The following is a 20,589-nucleotide window of genomic DNA, read 5'->3' as shown; positions in this document are numbered from 1 at the left end:
TAGTGATACATTTATTACATCCAATTTTGTATTATTAAAGTGGCTTGAGATTGAGTCAGTATGTTGGCAGCAGCCCCTCAATGTTAGTGATGGCTGTTTAACAGTCTGATGGCCTTGAGATAGAAGCTGTTTTTCAGTCTCTCGTTCCCAGCTTTGATGCACCTGTACTGAATTCCCCTTCTGGATGTTAGGGGGGTGAACAGGTAGTGGCTCGGGTGGTTGTTGTCCTTGATGATTTTTTTGGCCTTCCTGTGACATCGGGTGCTGTAGGTGTCCTGGAGGGCAGATAATTTTTCCCCGGTGATGTGTTGTGCAGACCTCACTACCCTCTGGAGAGCCTTACGGTTATGGGCGGAGCAGTTGCCGTACCAGGCGGTGATACAGCCCGACAGGATGCTCTCGATTGTGCATCTGTAAAAGTTTGTGAGTGTTTTCGGTGATAAGCCAAATTGCTTCACCCTCCTGAGGTTGAAGAGGTGCTGCTGCGCCTTCTTCACCACACTGTCTGTGTGAGTGGACCATTTCAGTTTGTCCATGATGTGTACGCCGAGGAACTTAAAACTTCCCTCCTTCTCCAATATTGTCCCGTCGATGTGGATAGGGGAGTGCACCCTCTGCTGTTTCCTGAAGTCCACGATCATCTCCTTTGTTTTGTTGACGTTGAGTGTGAGGTTATTTTCCTGACACCACACTCCGAGGGCCCTCGCCTCCTCCCTGTAGACCGTCTCATCGTTGTTGGTAATCAAGCCTACCACTGTAGTGTTGTCTGCAAACTTGATGATTGAGTTGGAGGTGTGCATGGCCACACAGTCATGGGTGAACAGGAGAGGGCTGAGAACGCACCCTTGTGGTGCCCCAGTGTTGAGGATCAGCGGGGTGGAGATGTTGTTTTCTACCCTCACCACCTGGGGGCGGCCCGTCAAAGTCCAGGACCCAGTTGCACAGGGCGGGGTCGAGACCCAGGGTCTCGAGCTGAATGACGAGTTTGGAGGGTACTATGGTGTTAAATACTGAGCTGTAGTCGATGAACAGCATTCTTACATAGGAATTCCTCTTGTCCAGATAGGTTAGGGCAGTGTTCAGTGTGATTGCGATTGGATCGTCTGTGGACCTATTGTGGCGGTATGCAAATTGGAGTGGGACTAGGGTATCAGGTAGGGTGGAGGTGATATGATCCTTGACTAGTCTCTCATAGCACTTTATTTTATTTATTTATTTTACCGTTATTTAACCAGGTAAGTTGACTGAGAACACATTCTCATTTACAGCAACGACCTGGGGAATAGTTTCAGGGGAGAGGAGGGGGATGAATGAGCCAATTGTAAGCTGGGGATGATTAGACAGCCGTGATGGTATGGGTGCCAGATTGGGAATTTAGCCAGGACACCGGGGTTAACACCCCTACTCTTACGATAAGTGCAATGGGATCTTTTAATGACCTCAGAGAGTCAGGACACCCGTTTAACGTCCCATCCGAAAGACGGCACCCTACACAGGGCAGTGTCCCCAATCACTGCCCTGGGGCATTGGGATATTTTTTAGACCAGAGGAAAGAGTGCCTCCTACTGGCCCTCCAATACCACTTCCAGCAGCATCTGGTCTCCCATCCAGGGACTGACCAGGACCAACCCTGCTTAGCATCAGAAGCAAGCCAGCAGTTGGATGCAGGGTGGTATGCTGCTGGCCACTTCATGATGATGGAAGTGAGTGCTACAGGGCGATAGTCGTTTAGCTCAGTTACCTTAGCTTTCTTGGGAACAAGAACAATGGTGGCCCTTTTGAAGCATTTGGGAACAGCAGACTGGGATAGGGATTGATTGAATATGTCCGTAAACACACCAGCCAGCTGGTCTGCACATGCTCTGAGGACGCGGCTAGTGATGCCGTCTGGGCCGGCAGCCTTGCGAGGGTTAACACGTTTAAATGTTTTACTCATGTTGGCTGCGGTGAAGATAATGTGGTCGGCATTTGATTGTAAGGAATTCTTGGTCAGGTGAACAAAAGGACTTAATCATAAGGCATACACCCCCGCCCTTCTTCTTACCAGAGAGATGTTTGTTTCTGTCGGCGCGATGCGTGAAGAAACTGGGTGGCTGTACCGACTCTGATAACATATCACGAGTGAGCCATGTTTCCGTGAAACAAAGAATGTTACAATCTCTGATGTCTCTCTGGAAGGCAACCCTTGCTCGAATTTCGTCTATCTTGTTGTCAAGAGACATTGGCGAGTAGTATACTCGGGAGCAGTGAGCGATGTGCCCGTCTACGGAGCCTGACCAGAAGACCACTCCGTCTACCCCTTCTGCGGCGCCGTTGTTGTTTTGGGTCGCCGGCTAGGATCCGATCCATTGTCCTGGGTGGTGGGCAAAACAGAGGATCCGCATCGGGAAAGTCGTATTCCTGGTTGTAATGTTGGAAAATTGACGTTGCTCTAATATCCAATAGTTCTTCCCGGCTGTATGTAAAAATAATTTTCTGGGGTAACAATGTAAGAAATAATACAGAAAAAAAACAAAATACTCCATAGTTTCCTAAGAATGCGAAGCGAGGCGACCATCTCTGTCGGCGCCATCATTCTCTACCCAGGGAGAGACAAATGCAACAATTTCAAAATTAGACCCTAAATTAGGCCCTATTCTATGGATTTCACATGACTGGGAATACAGATATTCATCTGTTGGTCACAGATACCTTAAAAAAAAATAGGGGCGTGGATCAGAAAACCAGTCAGTATCTGGTGTGATCACCATTTGCCTCATGCAGCGCGACACATCTCCTTCACATAGAGTTGATCAGGCTGTTGATTGTGGCCTGTGGAATCTTCAATGGCTGTGCAAAGTTTCTGGATATTCAATGGCTGTGCAAAGACCTGGAACCCGCTGTCGTACACATCGATCCAGTGCATCCCAAACATGCTCAATGGGTGAAATGTCTGGAGACTATGCAAGTCATGAAAGAACTGGGACATTTTCAGCTTCCAGGAATTGTGTTCAGTTCCTTGCGACATGAGGCCGTGCATTATCATGCTGAAACATGAGGTGATGGATGAATGGCATGACAATGGGCCTTCAGGATCTCGTCACGGTGTCTGTGCATTAAAATTGCCATCGATAAAATGCAATTGTGTTCGTTGTCCATAGCTTATGCCTGCCCATACCATAACCCCACCGCCACCATGGGGCACTCTGTTCACAACATTGACATCCGCAAACTGCTCGCCCACATGACGCCACCTGTCCAGTACAGTTGAAACCGGGATTCGTCCGTGAAGAGCACACTTCTCCAGTGTGCCAGTGGCCATCGAAGCTGAGCATTTGCCCACTGAAGTTGATTACAACGCCAAACTGCAGTCAGATCAAGACCTTGGTGAGGATAACAATCACGCAGATAAGCTTCCCTTGACAGTTTGTGCAGAAATTCTTCAGTTGTGCAAACCCACGATTTAGTCAGCTGTCCGGGTGGCTGGTCTCAGACGATCCCGCAGATGAAGAAGCCGGATGTGGAGGTCCTTGGCTGGCATGGTAACACGTGGTCTGTGGTTGTGAGGCCGGTTGGACGTACTGCCAAATTCTCTAAAACAATATTGGAGGAGGCTTATGGTAGAGAAATTAACATTCAATTCTCTGGCAACAGCTCTGGTGGACATACCTGCAGTCAGCATGCCAATTGCACTCTCCCTCAAAACTTGAGACATTTGTGGCAATGTGTTGTGTAACAAAACTGCACATTTTAGAGTGGCCTTTTATTGTCCCCAGCACAAGTTGCACCTTTGTAATGATCATGCTGTTTAAATCAAGTTCTTGATATGTCACACCCGTAAGGTGGATGGATTATCTTGGCAAATGAGAAATGGTCACTAACAGGGATATAAACAAATTTGTGCACAACATTTTTGATGAATAAGCTTTTTGTGCGTATGGAACATTTCTGGGATCTTTTATTTCAGCTCATGAAACATTGGACCAACACTTTACATGTTGTATTTATATTTTTGTTCAGTGTAAATGAGAAATGGTAATCCAGGGGAAATGGAAATGCAAATAAATCTGCCTATTTGAGGTTATAAATACATAGTTTAGGCTATAAATTCATGACATTACCGCTTCTTTTCCCATGGTCAGAGGGGATCAGCACACAAAGGCTTCTCTGTGTCTCCTCTGCAACAGAGTCAGGGTACATGCAGCAGTTTGGGCCGCCTGGCTCGTTGTGAACTGTGTGAATACTATTTCTTCCTAACAAAGACAGCCAACTTCGCCAAACGGGGGATGATTTAACAAAAGCGCATTTGCGAAAAAAGCACAATCGTTGCACGACTGTACCTAACCATAAACATCAATGCCTTTCTTAAAATCAATTGACAGAAGTATATATTTTTAAACCTGCATATTTAGCTAAAAGAAATCCAGGTAAGCAGGCAATATTAACCAGGTGAAATTGTGTCACTTCTCTTCTGTTCATTGCACGCAGAGTCTGGGTATATGCAAGAGTTTGGGCCGCCTGGCTCGTTGCGAACTAATTTGCCTGAATTTTACGTAATTATGACATAACATTGAAGGTTGTGCAATGTAACAGGAATATTTAGACTTAGGGATGCCACCCGTTAGATAAAATACGGAACGGTTCCGTATTTCACTGAAAGAATAAACGTGATAGTTTCCGGATTCGACCATATTAATGACCTAAGTCTCGTATTTCTGTGTGTTATTATGTTATAATTAAGTCTATGATTTGATAGAGCAGTCTGACTGAGCGGTGGTAGGCAGCAGCAGGCTCGTAAGCATTCATTCAAAACAGAACTTTTGTGCGTTTTGCCAGCAGCTCTTCGCAATGCATTGCGCAGTTTATGACTTCAAGCCTATCAACTCCCAAGATGAGGCTGGTGTAACCGATGTGAAATGGCTAGCTAGTTAGCCGGGTGCGCGCTAATAGCGTTTCAAACGTCACTCGCTCTGAGACTTGGAGTGGTTGTTCCCCTTGCTCTGCATGGGTAATGCTGCTTCGAGGGTGGCTGTTGTCGATGTGTTCCTGGTTCGAGCCCAGGTAGGAGCGAGGAGAGGGATGAAGCTATACTGTTACACTGGCAATACTAAAGTGCCTATAAGAACATCCAATAGTCAAAGGTATATGAAATACAAATCGTATAGAGAGAAATAGTCCTATAATTCCTATAATAACTACAACCTAAAACTTCTTACCTGGGAATATTGAAGACTCATGTTAAAAGGAACCACCAGCTTTCATATGTTCTCATGTTCTGAGCAACGAACTTAAACGTTAGCTTTCTTACATGGCACATAATGCACTTTTACTTTCTTCTCCAACACTTTGTTTTTGCATTATTTAAACCAAATTGAACATGTTTCATTTTATTTGAGGCTAAATTGATTTTATTGATGTATTATATTAAGTTAAAATAAGTGTTCATTCAGTATTGTTGTAATTGTCATTATTACAAATAAATAAAATAAAAAATTGGCCGATTAATCAGTATCGGCCCTTTTCGGTCCTCCAATAATCGGTATCGGCGTTGAAAAAGCATAATCGGTCGACCTCTAGTATGTATCTAATCGGGTGTCGGCATGAAAACATTTGAAGTCCCTAATTCCTGCAATATACTGTGAGAATTTGCACGCTCACCGATATGGAGCCTCAGGAATAAAAGATCCGTTCACGGATTAGGAGCCACTACCTTTTTGCAAAGGGTTTGAGCGAACAACTCTACATTTAAAGTGGTTGAAAAGGAGGTGTGTTGTGTGTTTGTGCGTGCCTACATGTACATGTTAACAGTCTCCATCCCCCTGTCCCAGGTAACACCCTGCGTAAGTGGCTGACCAGCCCAGTGCGTCGTCTGAGCAGTGGCAAGGCAGACGGGCACGTCAAAAAGCTGGCGCACAAACAGAAGAAGAACCGCGAGGTGAGGAAGAGTGGTGAGATGACGGGCAGCGCCCAGAAAGACTCTGATGACAGCGCCGCTACACCTCAGGATGAGACAGTGGAGGAGGTGAGGGGATGGTGGCGACAGACAGACAGACATGGACACACACACACGCCTATTCACCAGCAAGATTCTCTCTGAGTCTCTCTCTCTTTGTCTCTCTCTAGCTTTCTCTCCCACCCTCTCTCTCTCTAATCTCTCCTCTCTTTCTCTCCTCTACAGAGGGTGCGTAACGAGGGGCTCTCCAGTGGGACCCTGTCCAAGTCCTCGTCCTCTGGGATGCAGAGCTGTGGAGAGGAGGAGGGCGAGGAGGGTCCTGACTCTGTACCCCTACCGCCCCCCATGGCCATCCAGCAACACAGCCTACTGCAGCCTGACACACAGGATGAAAAGGTAAGGGTAAGGGAGGGGGGAGGTAGAGAATAGGTGTACAGTCAGCCTAAGGATAAGGTGAAGGGGTGTACGGGTGGGGAGAAGGTACGGGAGAGGATAGATTGGGGTGGAGGTAAAGGATAGAAAGTCTAGGCTAACTGGTACACACATATAAAATAACAGATAGGCCTGTAACCAGGAAGTGTAACTCTAAACAAACAATCCTAAACTACCCCATGTAAATCTAAGATCCCCCACACAGAAAACTCATCCTTTCTGTTATAGTTTCTCTCTCTTATGATTTAGCCATGAGTTTAATTATTTTGTGATTATATTCTACAGACAAACATTACATCCATTTTAGTCAGTTTTCTTCTCACTTCCTGCTGAGCAGGGCCTGTATTCACTTCCTGCTGAGCAGGGCCTGTATTCACTTCCTGCTGAGCAGGGCCTGTATTCACAAAGCATCTTATAGTAGTACGAGTGCTGATTTAGGATCATTCAATATGATGAAAGGCAAATCTGATCCTAGATCAGCACTCCTACTCTGAGACGCTTTGGGAATGCAGGCTTAGATTTCAATTCATAATGAAACATTGAAGCTCCTATTCAAATAGAAATCCAATGAAATGCCTCAGTTACTGGTCCCGTCCTGGGGTCACCTTCTCTTGGCGCAGCAGCGTTTTTCTCTGACACTAATTTGTTTCTCTTTTTGTTTGTTTTGTTTCCGACTGTATGGTTGGTTTGCTGTCTGTTTACTGTTTACCATGCTGTAGCATTACCTTGATTTATGTCCTGTCTTTGCTTTGTCTCAGTTTCCATACCTCTCCATCTCCTGAATCAATCCTTCCATCTCTCTCCCTCCTTTTCTCTTCCCTCAATACTTCAGTTCTCTCTCTCTTTTCCCCCTCAGTAACTGTACTATAGACTTAGTTGCTGTTTTTCTTTCGGTTCTTCTTATGAAAGTCAGTTGAATGACAACGGATGTAGAATGTTGACGTCTGTTCCTGTCTTCTAGTATTTTTCTCTCTGAGGCATAAGACACTCTTCCAAACGTCTCTCTCAAGAGCTCTTGTAGTCTGCCTATCTTACGCTCTCTTGCTCCCTCTGGCTCTCTTCTACACCTAAACTTGCTCTCTCTATCTCTTAGTATCTGCAGTGCTTGATCCAACTATAGAATTACTCCCCCTCTTCATCTTTCTTTTTAGTTTTGATTATTTTCCATTTTTCATCACCGGCCCGGTTCCTTCAATATACGGCTTTCACCAAACGAGTCTAAGTTTTGATTATGCATTTTAAGTATTTTTTGCCTCGTTGCCTGGTTACTCGTCCGTTTGCCGTGTGAAAGCACCCTCAGAATAACTCTGAGACACATGCAGAACAGAGCAGGTAGAAGTCTCTAGACGCTGATCTAAGGTCAACTTTGCGTTCTCTCACACTATTGGCTTCAGAATCGAATTTGGGGCAAGCTGATCCTAGATCACTCGGAACACTCGTACAAATGAACAAAGTCGTGCTAAAATGACGATGATTCAGAACTCCCTCCCCCTCCCTCACCCCCTCACCTGTCCTCACCCCTCCCCTGTGTGCGTTAACATCATTGCACCATGTTATTAATTGGCACCTACTGTAAGCCCTGGCACGCCCAGAGGGTACACCCCAACACCCCACCACACACAGACCCTTAGTGGGGCACAGCACAGTCTGGAGACAGCACAGCAAGGGTGAGAGACTCTCATACATTTTACTGTACCTCCTTACTTCTTCAATGTCTTATACAGTCATTATACACCTTCTCTTTTCTAAATGCAGTCCTTTATTAATCAGTTCATATTTCATCATCCACTTTTAAAAATGTCTTTATTATATAGATATCTCATACACTCTCTACAGCGAGGGAAAAAAGTATTTGATCCCCTGCTGATTTTGTACGTTTGCCCACTGACAAAGAAATGATCAGTCTATAATTTTAATGGTAGGTTTACTTGAACAGTGAGAGACAGAATAACAACAACAAAAAATCCAGAAAAACGCATGTCAAAAAAGTTATAAATTGATTTGCATTTTAATGAAGGAAATAAGTATTTGACCCCTCTGCAAAATATGACTTAGTACTTGGTGGCAAAACCCTTGTTGGCAATCACAGAGGTCAGACATTTCTTGTAGTTGGCCACCAGGTTTGCACACATCTCAGGAGGGATTTTGTCCCACTCCTCTTTGCAGATCTTCTCCAAGTCATTAAGGTTTCGAGGCTGACGTTTGGCAACTCGAATCTTCAGCTCCCTCCACAGATTTTCTATGGGATTAAGGTCTAGAGACTGGCTAGGCCACTCCAGGACCTTAATGTGCTTCTTCTTGAGCCACTCCTTTGTTGCCTTGGCCGTGTGTTTTGGGTCATTGTCATGCTGGAATACCCATCCACGGCCCATTTTCAATTCCCTGGCTGAGGGAAGGAGGTTCTCACCCAAGATTTGATGGTACATGGCCCCGTCCATCGTCCCTTTAATGCGGTGAAGTTGTCCTGTCCCCTTAGCAGAAAAACACCCCCAAAGCATAATGTTTCCACCTCCATGTTTGACGGTGGGGATGGTGTTCTTGGGGTCATAGGCAGCATTCTTCCTCCTCCAAACACGGCGAGTTGAGTTGATGCCATAGAGCTCCATTTTGGTCTCATCTGACCACAACACTTTCACCCAGTTGTCCTCTGAATCATTCAGATGTTCATTGGTAAACTTCAGACGGGCATGTATATGTGCTTTCTTGAGCAGGGGGTCTTTGCGGGCGCTGCAGGATTTCAGTCCTTCACGGCGTAGTGTTACCAATTGTTTTCTTTGTGACTATGGTCCCTGCTGCCTTGAGATCATTGACAAGATCCTCCCGTGTAGTTCTGGGCTGATTCCTCACCGTTCTCATGATCATTGCAACTCCACAAGGTGAGATCTTGCATGGAGCCCCAGGCCGAGGGAGATTGACAGTTCTTTTGTGTTTCTTCCATTTGCGAATAATCGCACCAACTGTTGTCACCTTCTCACCAAGCTGCTTGGCGATGGTCTTGTAGCCCATTCCAGTCTTGTGTAGGTCTACAATCTTGTCCCTGACATCATTGGAGAGCTCTTTTGTCTTGGCCATGGTGGAGATTTTGGAATCTGATTGATTGATTGCTTCTGTGGACAGGTGTCTTTTATACAGGTAACACGCTGAGATTAGGAGCACTCCCTTTAAGAGTGTGCTCCTAATCTCAGCTCGTTACCTGTATAAAAGAAACCTGGGAGCCAGAAATCTTTCTGATTGAGAGGGGGTCAAATACTTACTTCCATCATTAAAATGCTAATCAATTTATAACATTTTTGACATGCGTTTTTCTGGATTTTTTGTTGTTATTCTGTCTCAATGTTCAAATAAACCTACCATTAAAATTATAGACTGATAATTTCTTTGTCAGTAGGCAAACGTACAAAATCAACAGGGGATCAAATACTTTTTTCCCTCACTGTATATATATTTATTACACATCAGACATCAGAACATTCATCAGAAAATGTAACTATCCCATTCTCCTAATTTATTATTTCCTCTTGTTTTTTTATTTTTTCTGACTTTCTTTTTCACTTTCACAGCTGTAACCTCTTTTATCTTCTCTTATTTTTCAATACCATGGATTTACCTCTTACGAAACTCATTGGAGACTATACTATATACAAAAGTATGTGGACACCCCTTCAAATGAGTGGATTCGGCTATTTCAGCCATTCCGTTGCTGACAGGTGTATAATATCGAGCATACAGCCATGCAATCTCCATAGACAAACATTGGCAGTAGAATGGCCTTAATGAAGAGCTAAGTGACTTTCAACGTGGCATCGTCATAGGATGCCACCATTCCAACAAGTCAGTTCGTCAAATTTCTACCCTGCTAGAGCTGCCCTGGTCAAGTGCTGTTATTATGAAATGGAAACGTCTAGGAGCAACAACGGCTCAGCCACGAAGTGGTAGGCCACACAAGCTCACAGAATGGGACCGCCAAATGATGAAGCACGTAAAAATTGCCTGTCCTCGGTTGCAACACTCACTACCGTGTTACAAACTGCCTCTGGCTGTTCATCGGGAGCTTCATGAAATTGGTTTCCATGGCAGGGCAGCCACACACAAGCCTAAGATAACCTTGCGCAATGCCAAGTGTCGGCTGGAGTGGTGTAAAGCTCGCCGCCATTGGACTCTGGAGCAGTGGAAACGCGTTCTCTGGAGTAGTGAATCACACTTCATCATCTTGCAGTCCGACGGAAGAATCTGGGTTTGGTGGATGCCAGGAGAAACGCTACCTGCCCCAATGCATAGTGCCAACTGTAAAGTTTGGCGGAGAAAGAATAATGGTCTTTGGCTGTTTTTCACAGTTCCATGTGAAGGGAAATCTTAATGCTACATCATACAATTACATTCTAGATGGTTCTGTGCTTCCAACTTTTTGGCAACAGTTTGGGGAAGGCCCTTTCCTGTTTCAGCATGACAATGCCCCCGTGCACAAAGCGAGGTCCATAAAGAAATGGTTTGTTGAGATCGGTGTGGAAGAACTTGACTGGCCTGCACAGAGCCCTGACCTCAACCTTTGGGATGAATTGGAACTCCGACTGCGAGCCAGGCCTAATCGCCTAACATCAGTGCCCGACCTCCCTAATGCTCTTGTGGCTGAATGGAAGTCCCCTCAGCAATGTTGCAACATCTAGTGGAAAGCCTTCCCAGAAGAGTGGAGCCACCTGTTATAGCAGCAAAGGGGGGACCAACTCCATATTAATGCCCATCATTTTGGAAGGAGATGTTCGATGAGCAGATGTCCACATGCTTTTGATGTTTCCTTATTTTTTTAAATCATAGATTCACTTTACACTTCTTCGTTTTAACTTCATATTAGAACCGCTTTCTTGTTCTGATCAACATTGGATCATTCATTAAGAGCAGAGGATCAAAATACAACACGAACAGTAACACTGTGTAAGGTAGACTAAGCGAGATGACGTCTTATACAAACCAATTATCCAACAGACGTCACCAACATATAGCTGGCTGGAAACATTTTACCCGCTATTCAATGTATGACTCTTTCATCGTCTCTTTTCCAGTAGTCACTTGGATCAGTGTTTGCAGTGTCTCTCTACATGAAATGTTTTGATGTTCTCCCTTAAAAGAGGGCATTCTACAAGAGAGGGTTAAATTAGGAAGAACCAATAATGTTATTCTTGACAGATTTGGTTTCTTGGTTAATTGATAGGATCAGTTAATTTATGTATTAATTCATCAGTTAATTGTTTTAAAGATTGCTTGATTGTTTTCTAGATTACAGGAATGGTAGTAAATAAAACCTTTAGCCAGATCAGGTAGTAAGACTCTGCTGAATGGCGTGTTCTAACACTGTTCTCTCCTAACCCCCCCTCCCTCCATCCCTGTCCAGAGCTCCTCTCGTCTGTCCGTCCGTCCGTCCAGTTCTGAGACACCCAGTGCAGCAGAGCTGGTGAGCGCCATTGAGGAACTGGTCAAGAGCAAGATGGTGAGGACACTCTCTCACACACACACACACACACACACACAGAGGCGTCATCTGGTTTACAATCAACCTCCTTCTTTCTCTCTCCCTCTTCTCTCTCTCCAGGCTTTAGAGGACCGGCCCAGTTCTCTCTCAGTAGAACAGGGGGATAGCAGCTCTCCCTCCTTCAACCCCTCTGACAACTCCCTCCTTTCATCCTCCTCTCCCATCGATGAGATGGAGGAGCGCAAGACTGGCTTCCTCAAGAGACGACAGTACGTACTGGATTGATAGTGCATCTTTTTTCAACCAAGGGGATAGCACGTTAAATCCATTCCACTTGTTTCCAATGTGGCGCACTAGCAATGTTTCTCTCTTTCTGTCACTCACTCTTTCTCGCTCACTGTTACAGTGTCCATATTAGGGCAATGCCTGTCTTAGCAGGATTTGACTGAAGCTGTCCTACTATGGACACCATACACTGGAACTCCCTTTTATACTTTGACACACTCTTGTTTCAGCTGTGTTTCTGTCTGTCTTTCTCTGTCTGTGTAGTTATGTGTTGTTGGAGCTGGTGGAGACTGAGAGGGACTACGTCAGAGACCTGGGCGTGGTGGTGGGGGTGAGTCAAAACGCATCACTTCCTCCCTCTCTCTGACCTCACTTCCTCTTCCTCTCACGTTAGTTGATGTTCGAGTGTGTGTGTGACGGCTTGATTATGCAACCCTGACTGTGTGTTTCAGGGCTATATGACGCGGATGAAGGAGGAAGGGGTACCAGATGATATGAAGGGGAAAGACAAGATCGTCTTTGGAAACATCCACCAGATCTACGACTGGCACAGAGAGTACGACACACACGGGCATACACACACACAATCACACATACAAACACACACACAACATATGGATACGCCTTGCTTAACCCTCTCTCTCTTTCTCTCTGCAGTTTCTTCATGGGAGAGTTAGAGAAGTGTCTGGAAGACCCTGACCGACTTGGGCCGCTGTTCGTCAAACATGTGAGTGACTGACTGTTGCTGTGTGAGTGTGTAAATACAGTGCAATCGGAAAGTATTCAGACCCCTTGACTTTTTCCACATTGTTACGTTACAGCCTTATTCTAAAATGTATTAAATAAAACATTTTCTCATCAATCTACACATAATACCCCATAATGACAAAGCGAAAATGTATTAAAAATAAAAGAACAGAAATACATTATTTACATAAGTATTCAGACCCTTTGCTATGAGACTCGAAATTGAGCTCAGGTGCATCCTGTTTCCATTGAGCATCCTTGAGATGTTTCTACAACTTGATTGGAGTCCACTTGTGGTAAATTCAATTGATTGGACATGATTTGGATAGGCACACAATTGTCTATATAAGTTAACAGTGCATGTCAGAGCAAAAACCAAGCCATGAGGTCGAAGGAATTGTCCGTAGAGTTCCGAGACAGGATTGCGTCTAGGCACAGATCTGGGGAAGAGTACCAAAAAATGTCTGCAGCATTGAAGGTCCCCAAGAACACAGTGGCCTCCATATTAAATGGAAGAATTTTGGAACCACCAAGACTCTTCCTAGAGCTGTCCGCCCAGCCAAACTGAGCAATCGGGGGAGAAGGGCCTTGGTCAGGGAGGTGACCAAGAACCCAATGGTCACTCTGACATAGCTCCAGAGTTCCTCTGTGGAGATGGGAGAACCTTCCAGAAGATCAACCATCTCTGCAGCACTCCACCAATCAGGCCTTTATGGTAGAGTGGCCAGACGGAAGCCACTCTTCAGTAAAAGGCACCTAAAGACTCTCAGACCATGAGAAACAAGATTCTCTGGTCTGATGAAACCAATATGGAACTATTTGGGCTGAATGCCAAGAGTCACGTCTGGAGGAAACTTGTCACCATCTTTACTGTGAAGCATGGCGGTGGCAGCACAGAGCCTGGACTTGAGCGCTATCAAACATCTCTGGAGAGACCTGAAAATAGCTGTGCAGCGACGCTCCCCATCCAACCTAACAAAGCTTGAGGATCTGCAGAGAAGAATGGGAGAAACTCCCCAAATACAGGTGTGCCAAGCTTGTAGCGTCATACCCAAGAAGACTTGAGGCTGTAATCGCAAATCCCAAATCTGCTTCAACAAAGTACTGAGCAAAGGGTCTGAATACTTATGTAAATGTGATATTTCTAGGGGGGTTTAGAATAAATTTGCAAAAAGATTTAAAAAACAGTTTTGCTTTGTCATTATGGGGTATTGTGTGTAGATTGATGAGGGAAATAAACTATTTCATCAATTTTAGAATAAGGCTGTAATGTAACAAAATGTGGAAAAAGTCAAGGGGTCTGAATCCAGTATATCTACTGTACCCTAACCCTGGTGTGTTCTGTCTCCAGGAGCGGAGGCTACACATGTACGTAGTGTACTGTCAGAACAAGCCTAAGTCAGAGCTCATCGTATCAGAGTACATCGACACCTACTTCGAGGACCTGAAACAACGTCTAGGTCACCGTCTCCAGATCACTGACCTCCTCATCAAACCCGTCCAGAGAATCATGAAGTACCAACTACTGCTCAAGGTAGGGTGTGGGGGTCTCTGTGTGTTCTCATCATCGTCTTGTGTAGGAGAGAAATAATCACTGTACAAATCATGTTCTTAGTTGTCCAGCAGGGGGTGCAAACCACATTCATTTTCTTAGCTGTACCAGGGGGCCAGTATCAAATCAGTTTGTTACCTTACTGGTCAGTTTGTTACATGCTGTCTTATCATCGGGTAATCATTATGTCATTATGTTTCGCACAAGTCACAGTTTTGTAATATCCAATTAACTTTGCCTCGATTTGTTTGTAGGACTTCCTGAAATTCTCTAAAAAGGCAGGGTTGGATTCAATGGAGTTGGAGGTGAGGAGGAGAGGACACTGACTTTCCTCTAGTGTTTTAATTAAAATAAATATATAGTTTTAGACTATACTGTATTTCCTTAACTGTGTTTTTTTTTTTTTTACCCATTCAATGTTCCCTTCAGAAAGGAGTTGAGATCATGTGCATCGTACCAAAGAGATGCAACGATATGATGAACGTGGGGCGGCTCCAAGGATTTGACGTAAGACAACCCGGACAGAAAATCGATATTTACATTTAAAAACAGATCAATTGATTCTCAGATCAATCGACCGAACCAATTGATCAACTTGTCTGATTTTCTTTCCTCCTTCCTGGATCTGCCCCCCTTACCTCTTCCTTTATTTGTCTCTTTCAACGTTTTTCTCCTCACTTTTTTCCCTTATCTTCTTTCTTTTCTATCCTCCCCTTTAGGGTAAGATTGTGGCCCAAGGTCGTCTGCTGCTTCAGGATACCTTCATGGTATCAGACCCCGAGGAGGGAGAAGGGAGGATGAGGGAGAGAAGGGTCTTCCTCTTTGAACAGATCGTCATCTTCAGTGAACCACTGGACAAGAAGAGAGGTTTCTCCATGCCTGGCTTCCTATATAAGAACAGCATCAAGGTATCGTCTCTACATCGTATGATGGAAATGTGTATAAACTTCCAAGACAACTCAAATTAATTTTGAGTGCATCAAAAGACAATGTAAGTTTGGAAGCTCTGTATTCATTCACTCGTTATTTTTTAATAAAGGTGAAACTCTCTCACCCCCTCCCTCCAGGTCAGTTGTCTCGGGTTGGAGGACAGTGTGGACGGTGACCCCTGTAAGTTTGTGTTGACGTCTCGGGTGACCAATAGCAGCATAGAATCCTTTGTCCTCCACTCCTCCCACCTGGGTGTCCGGCAGGTCTGGACCCTTCAGATCAGCCAGATACTGGAGAGCCAACGCAACTTCCTCAATGGTACACACACACCTTTAGCTGAGCTTTTTCAACAGTACACGATTTTGGAATGTTGTGGTGAGTGATGTTACCAAAATAAGGTTAATAGTTTTTATAAATCTCTCCCTCGCTTTCTCACTCTCTCTCTCTCCAGCTCTGACATCCCCTACAGAGTACCAGAGGAACCATGTAGGGGCTAGCGACGGACCATGTCTACCCAGCGGCGGAGCTCCGTCAGTGGGGAGCGTCATACCCAGTTTGGCCCCTGTTGGAGCCCTACAGGGTGTGCATCTATCTGGGCCGCTCGGTGGAAGTGGGCCCCTCGCTGTTGGTAGTCCCCTTGTTGGAGGTGGTCCCCAGGGTGGAGCTGGCTCATCCAGGAGGCCCTCCAGGATCCCGCAGCCCTCCCGCCTGCCCCAGCCCTTACGACACCCACACAACCCTGGGGCCACAGACCCAGATGGCCCCAACAAGATGTCAGGTAGGCTGAGGCTCTCCCAGTATTACCGAGGGAGTGTGTGTCTGTGTGTGTGTGTGTGTGTTGAAATTCCTTGGTTAAGACATTTCCCTCCCTCTACTCAGTGTTGCTCACTTCTGATTCAGGTTCCTCCCCTCGTCTCCCCCCTCCTCCCTCGCTCCCTCCCTCTGTCTCAGTGGACCTGCGGGACCTGGTTCCGGCAGGGGGAGTGAGGGAGACCAGGGGTGCCCAGCGTGGGGTGAGGGTCCAGGGGGGAAGCCCCCAGGGCAAGCGCCCCATCTTGGCCTCAAACGACCAGCCCCATTCTGTCTCCCCTATCCCCCGGGCCAGTGTGGCCCCGCTCCCTGTACCTGTGCCTCTCTCCACCCCCACCAAGTCTCGGCCAGGCACCGTCTCCCCTATGGCCTCCCCCATGGCCACCCCAGCCTTCGGGAAGGATGCGCTCCCCCCTCCCCCTCCCAGCCCTGGCCTGAAGTCTGGCTCTGGTTCCTTCTGGAGCTCCATGCCTGGTTCTCCAGCCAGCCGGCCTGGCTCCTTCACCTTCCCAGGGGAGGCAGTGGATACCCTGGGGAGGCAGAACCAAAACACGGGGCAGATCTCATCTCAGTCAGGGACTGGGTCCCACAGACACTCCACCCACAGCAAGGAGGCGGACCGCATGAGTACGTGCTCATCGACCAGTGAGCAGTCCATCCAGTCCACCCAGAGCAATGGGGTAAGAGATGTACCCGCTGCCCAGGCTTCAGGGCAGCCTAGTTCTGCTAGTGCTCCTGGTTGACTAACCCAGCACCCACGGGAGACGTGTCCTGTTCTGTCATCCTGTGACCTGCTGCATCCCACTGGAGCTGGCTCTACTAAACTGCTACAACATGTTCTACTACTATTCTACAACTAGTAGTACTCTACTACTACAACAACTACTACTAATTGTTGTACTCCTGCGCACTTCTTGTATGTCTCTAAAGAATCGACAAGCCTATTAGACAATTCTTCTACGCACAGCTCTAACCAAGCTTTAACTGCACTTCAAGTAGCACTCTACCACTACTGCTACTAGTAGTACTATACTACTACTACTACTACTACTACTACACTATTAGTAGTACTTTACTAGTACTACTACTATACTATTAGTAGTACTCTACTACTACTACTACTACTCTGCTACTAGTAGTACACTACTACTACTACTCTGCTACTAGTAGTACTCTACTTCTAGTAATACACTACTACTACTACTCTGCTACTGGTAGTACTATACTATACTACTAGTAGTACTCTACTACTACTCTGCTACTAGTAGTGCTCTACTACTACTACTGTGCTACTAGTGGTACTCTATTACTCTGCAACTAGTAGTACTATACTAATACTACTACTCTGCTACTAGTAGTACTCTACTACTCAGCTACTAGTGGTACTCTACTACTACTACTACTCTGCTACTAGTAGTACTCTACTTCTAGTAGTACACTACTACTCTGCTACTAGTAGTACTCTACTTCTAGTAGTACACTACTACTACTACTCTGCTACTAGTAGTACTCTACTACTACTACTAGTAGTACTCTACTACTACTACTACTCTGCTACTAGTGGTATACTACTACTCTGCAATTAGTAGTACTATACTACTACTACTACTCTGCTACTAGTGGTACACTACTACCACTACTACTACTACTACTCTGCTACTAGTAGTAATATACTACTACTACTACTACTCAGCTACTAGTAGTACTCTACTACTCTGCTACTAGTGGTACACTACTACTACTCTGCTACCAGTAGTAATATACTACTACTACTACTACTACTCTGCTACTAGCAGTAATATACTACTACTACTCAGCTACTAGTAGTACTCTGCTACTCAGCTACTAGTGGTACACTACTACTCTGCTACTCAGCTACTAGTGGTACACTACTACTACTACTACTACTACTACTACTCTGCTACTAGCAGTAATATACTACTACTACTCAGCTACTAGTAGTACTCTACTACTCTGCTACTAGTGGTACACTACTACTCTGCTACTCAGCTACTAGTGGTACACTACTACTACTACTACTACTACTACTACTCTGCTACTAGCAGTAATATACTACTACTACTCAGCTACTAGTAGTACTCTACTACTCTGCTACTAGTGGTACACTACTACTCTGCTACTCAGCTACTAGTGGTACACTACTACTACTACTACTACTACTCTGCTACTAGTGATATACTACTACTCTGCAATTAGTAGTACTATACTACTACTACTACTCTGCTACTAGTGGTACACTACTACCACTACTACTACTACTACTCTGCTACTAGTAGTAATATACTACTACTACTACTACTCAGCTACTAGTAGTACTCTACTACTCTGCTACTAGTGGTACACTACTACTCTGCTACTCAGCTACTAGTGGTACACTACTACTACTACTACTACTACTACTCTGCTACTAGCAGTAATATACTACTACTACTACTCTGCTACTAGTAGTACTCTACTACTCTGCTACTAGTAGTACTCTACTACTCTGCTACTAGTAGTAATATACTACTACTACTACTACTCTGCTACTAGTAGTACTCTACTACTCTGCTACTAGTGGTACACTACTACTACTACTCTGCTACTAGTACTACTCTGCTACTAGTAGTACTCTACTACTCTGCTACTAGTAGTAATATACTACTACTACTACTACTCTGCTACTACTAGTACTCTACTACTCTGCTACTAGTGGTACACTACTACTCTGCTACTCAGCTACTAGTGGTACACTACTACTACTACTACTACTACTACTACTCTGCTACTAGCAGTAATATACTACTACTACTACTCTGCTACTAGTAGTAATATACTACTACTACTACTACTCTGTTACTAGTAGTACTCTACTACTCTGCTACTAGTGGTACACTACTACTACTCTGCTACCAGTAGTAATATACTACTACTACTCTGCTACTAGTGGTACACTACTACTACTACTACTACTCTGCTACTAGTAGTACTATACTACTACTACTACTCTGCTACTTGTAGTACTCTACTACTACTACTACTCTGCTACTAGTAGTACTATACTACTACTACTCTGCTACTAGTAGTACTCTGCTACTACTCTACTACTCCTACTACTACGCACCTCATGTATGTCTAACAACTGTACTAAATTCTCCTGAAGACTTTCTACTCTTTTTTTGCTAACAAGGCTTTTATAAAGCTTCAACCTTTAACAACGACTCTCATTTCTGCTATTTTTAACTCTTGACAAAGCTTCTTTCAGCTTGATTACTTCTCGCTAACTCTTCTCGTCGGAGCGAAAGAGCAAAGACGACTGAAACTGAAAGTCATCCGTCCTTTAACACCTGAGTGTGTACCTCTCTTCCTCTTCACTCTACCTGATTAACTTGTTCTCTGAAGAATTACTGGTGCCAATCCCTTTTCTGACTCTTTCTTTGTCTCTCATGGAGGTGTATGAACTTTTCTGGAAGCAGTGTGTGAAACTAGAAAATGGATGGTTAACAACACTCACATGACTGAACGATTGATTGTAGAAAGTGCTTTAATCAAATTGTACTTCTCTTTTTCCTCTTTCCTCTACCTAAACAGCGGAGTGTGTGAGGTGTGTTTGTGTGTGGGCAATGCCATGGTAAGAGTGATGCTGAGATTTTTCTCTTTAAAATGTATGTCAAGCAAAAAACAATGATTGCAAAGCTAAACAAACCATACAACTCTATGCACAAGGACTACTTTTAACTATTTCCATGGACATTTTTACAAAAACACATTAACTTGAAGAACAGTGCAGATGCAACGGTTTTTCTCTCGTTTTTCAGCATCACTCTGTTACCATGGATTTGCCTGTGTGTTGTTTGGGATGCCATGATAGAATCAGTGTGTTTGTCCTGTTACTAATGAGGTACATGGAATCGTGGAGGACTGACTTGTGTGTGTGTGTGTGTGTGTGTGTGTGTGTGTGTGTGTGTGATCTTCTTGCAAGTTCTTCAATATACTTATAACCCTTCCATAATTCCCCCCTCTCCCCCATCTCCACAGAGTGAAAGCAGCAGCAGCAGTAGTATGTCAACCATGTTGGTGACCCAGGACTATGTGGCCCTGAAGGAGGATGAGATCAGTGTGTCCCAGGGAGAGGTGGTTCAGATCCTGGCCTCTAACCAACAGAACATGTTCCTGGTGTTCCGGGCCGCTACCGAACAGGGCCCCGCTGCCGAGGGCTGGATCCCCGGTTTCGTTCTAGGACACACCTCCGCCATCATCCCCGACTGCCCAGACGGAACCATCAAGTAAGAGACTGTGGCAAATGTACAGTATACAGGGAAAGGTTTTAGTGTGACACCACAAGATATTGTTAGCTTAAAGCCATGGATTGTATGATATATAATGATATATGTAAATGATTAGTATTATATCATACTGTATATCATATACCTTTCA

At 44.9% G+C, this 20,589-nt stretch overlaps 1 protein-coding gene across 8 annotated transcripts in view; it reads left to right on the top strand.

Moving 5' to 3' along the window:
- LOC115175632 (triple functional domain protein) overlaps positions 1–20,589 on the top strand; it is a 119,237-nt gene that overhangs the window by 89,592 nt on the left and 9,056 nt on the right. For 7 of the 8 annotated variants that reach the window (XM_029735026.1, XM_029735028.1, XM_029735030.1 and 4 more), the window contains 15 exons: positions 5,808–6,001; positions 6,158–6,328; positions 11,751–11,846; positions 11,949–12,097; positions 12,378–12,444; positions 12,566–12,669; positions 12,771–12,840; positions 14,212–14,394; positions 14,667–14,717; positions 14,842–14,919; positions 15,132–15,320; positions 15,480–15,660; positions 15,794–16,120; positions 16,243–16,832; positions 20,191–20,438. In XM_029735026.1, coding sequence (XP_029590886.1) covers positions 5,808–6,001; positions 6,158–6,328; positions 11,751–11,846; positions 11,949–12,097; positions 12,378–12,444; positions 12,566–12,669; positions 12,771–12,840; positions 14,212–14,394; positions 14,667–14,717; positions 14,842–14,919; positions 15,132–15,320; positions 15,480–15,660; positions 15,794–16,120; positions 16,243–16,832; positions 20,191–20,438 — 2,698 coding nt within the window. The remainder of the gene's footprint in view (positions 1–5,807; positions 6,002–6,157; positions 6,329–11,750; positions 11,847–11,948; positions 12,098–12,377; positions 12,445–12,565; positions 12,670–12,770; positions 12,841–14,211; positions 14,395–14,666; positions 14,718–14,841; positions 14,920–15,131; positions 15,321–15,479; positions 15,661–15,793; positions 16,121–16,242; positions 16,833–20,190; positions 20,439–20,589) is intronic. The other variant, XM_029735031.1, reaches the window with a different exon arrangement.

This window comes from Salmo trutta, chromosome 36, assembly GCF_901001165.1.
Source record: "Salmo trutta chromosome 36, fSalTru1.1, whole genome shotgun sequence".
In the NCBI taxonomy this organism is placed as follows: Eukaryota; Metazoa; Chordata; class Actinopteri; order Salmoniformes; family Salmonidae; genus Salmo; species Salmo trutta.
Note: the sequence above shows the minus strand (reverse complement) of the source record. Positions and strands in the feature narration are given on the sequence as shown.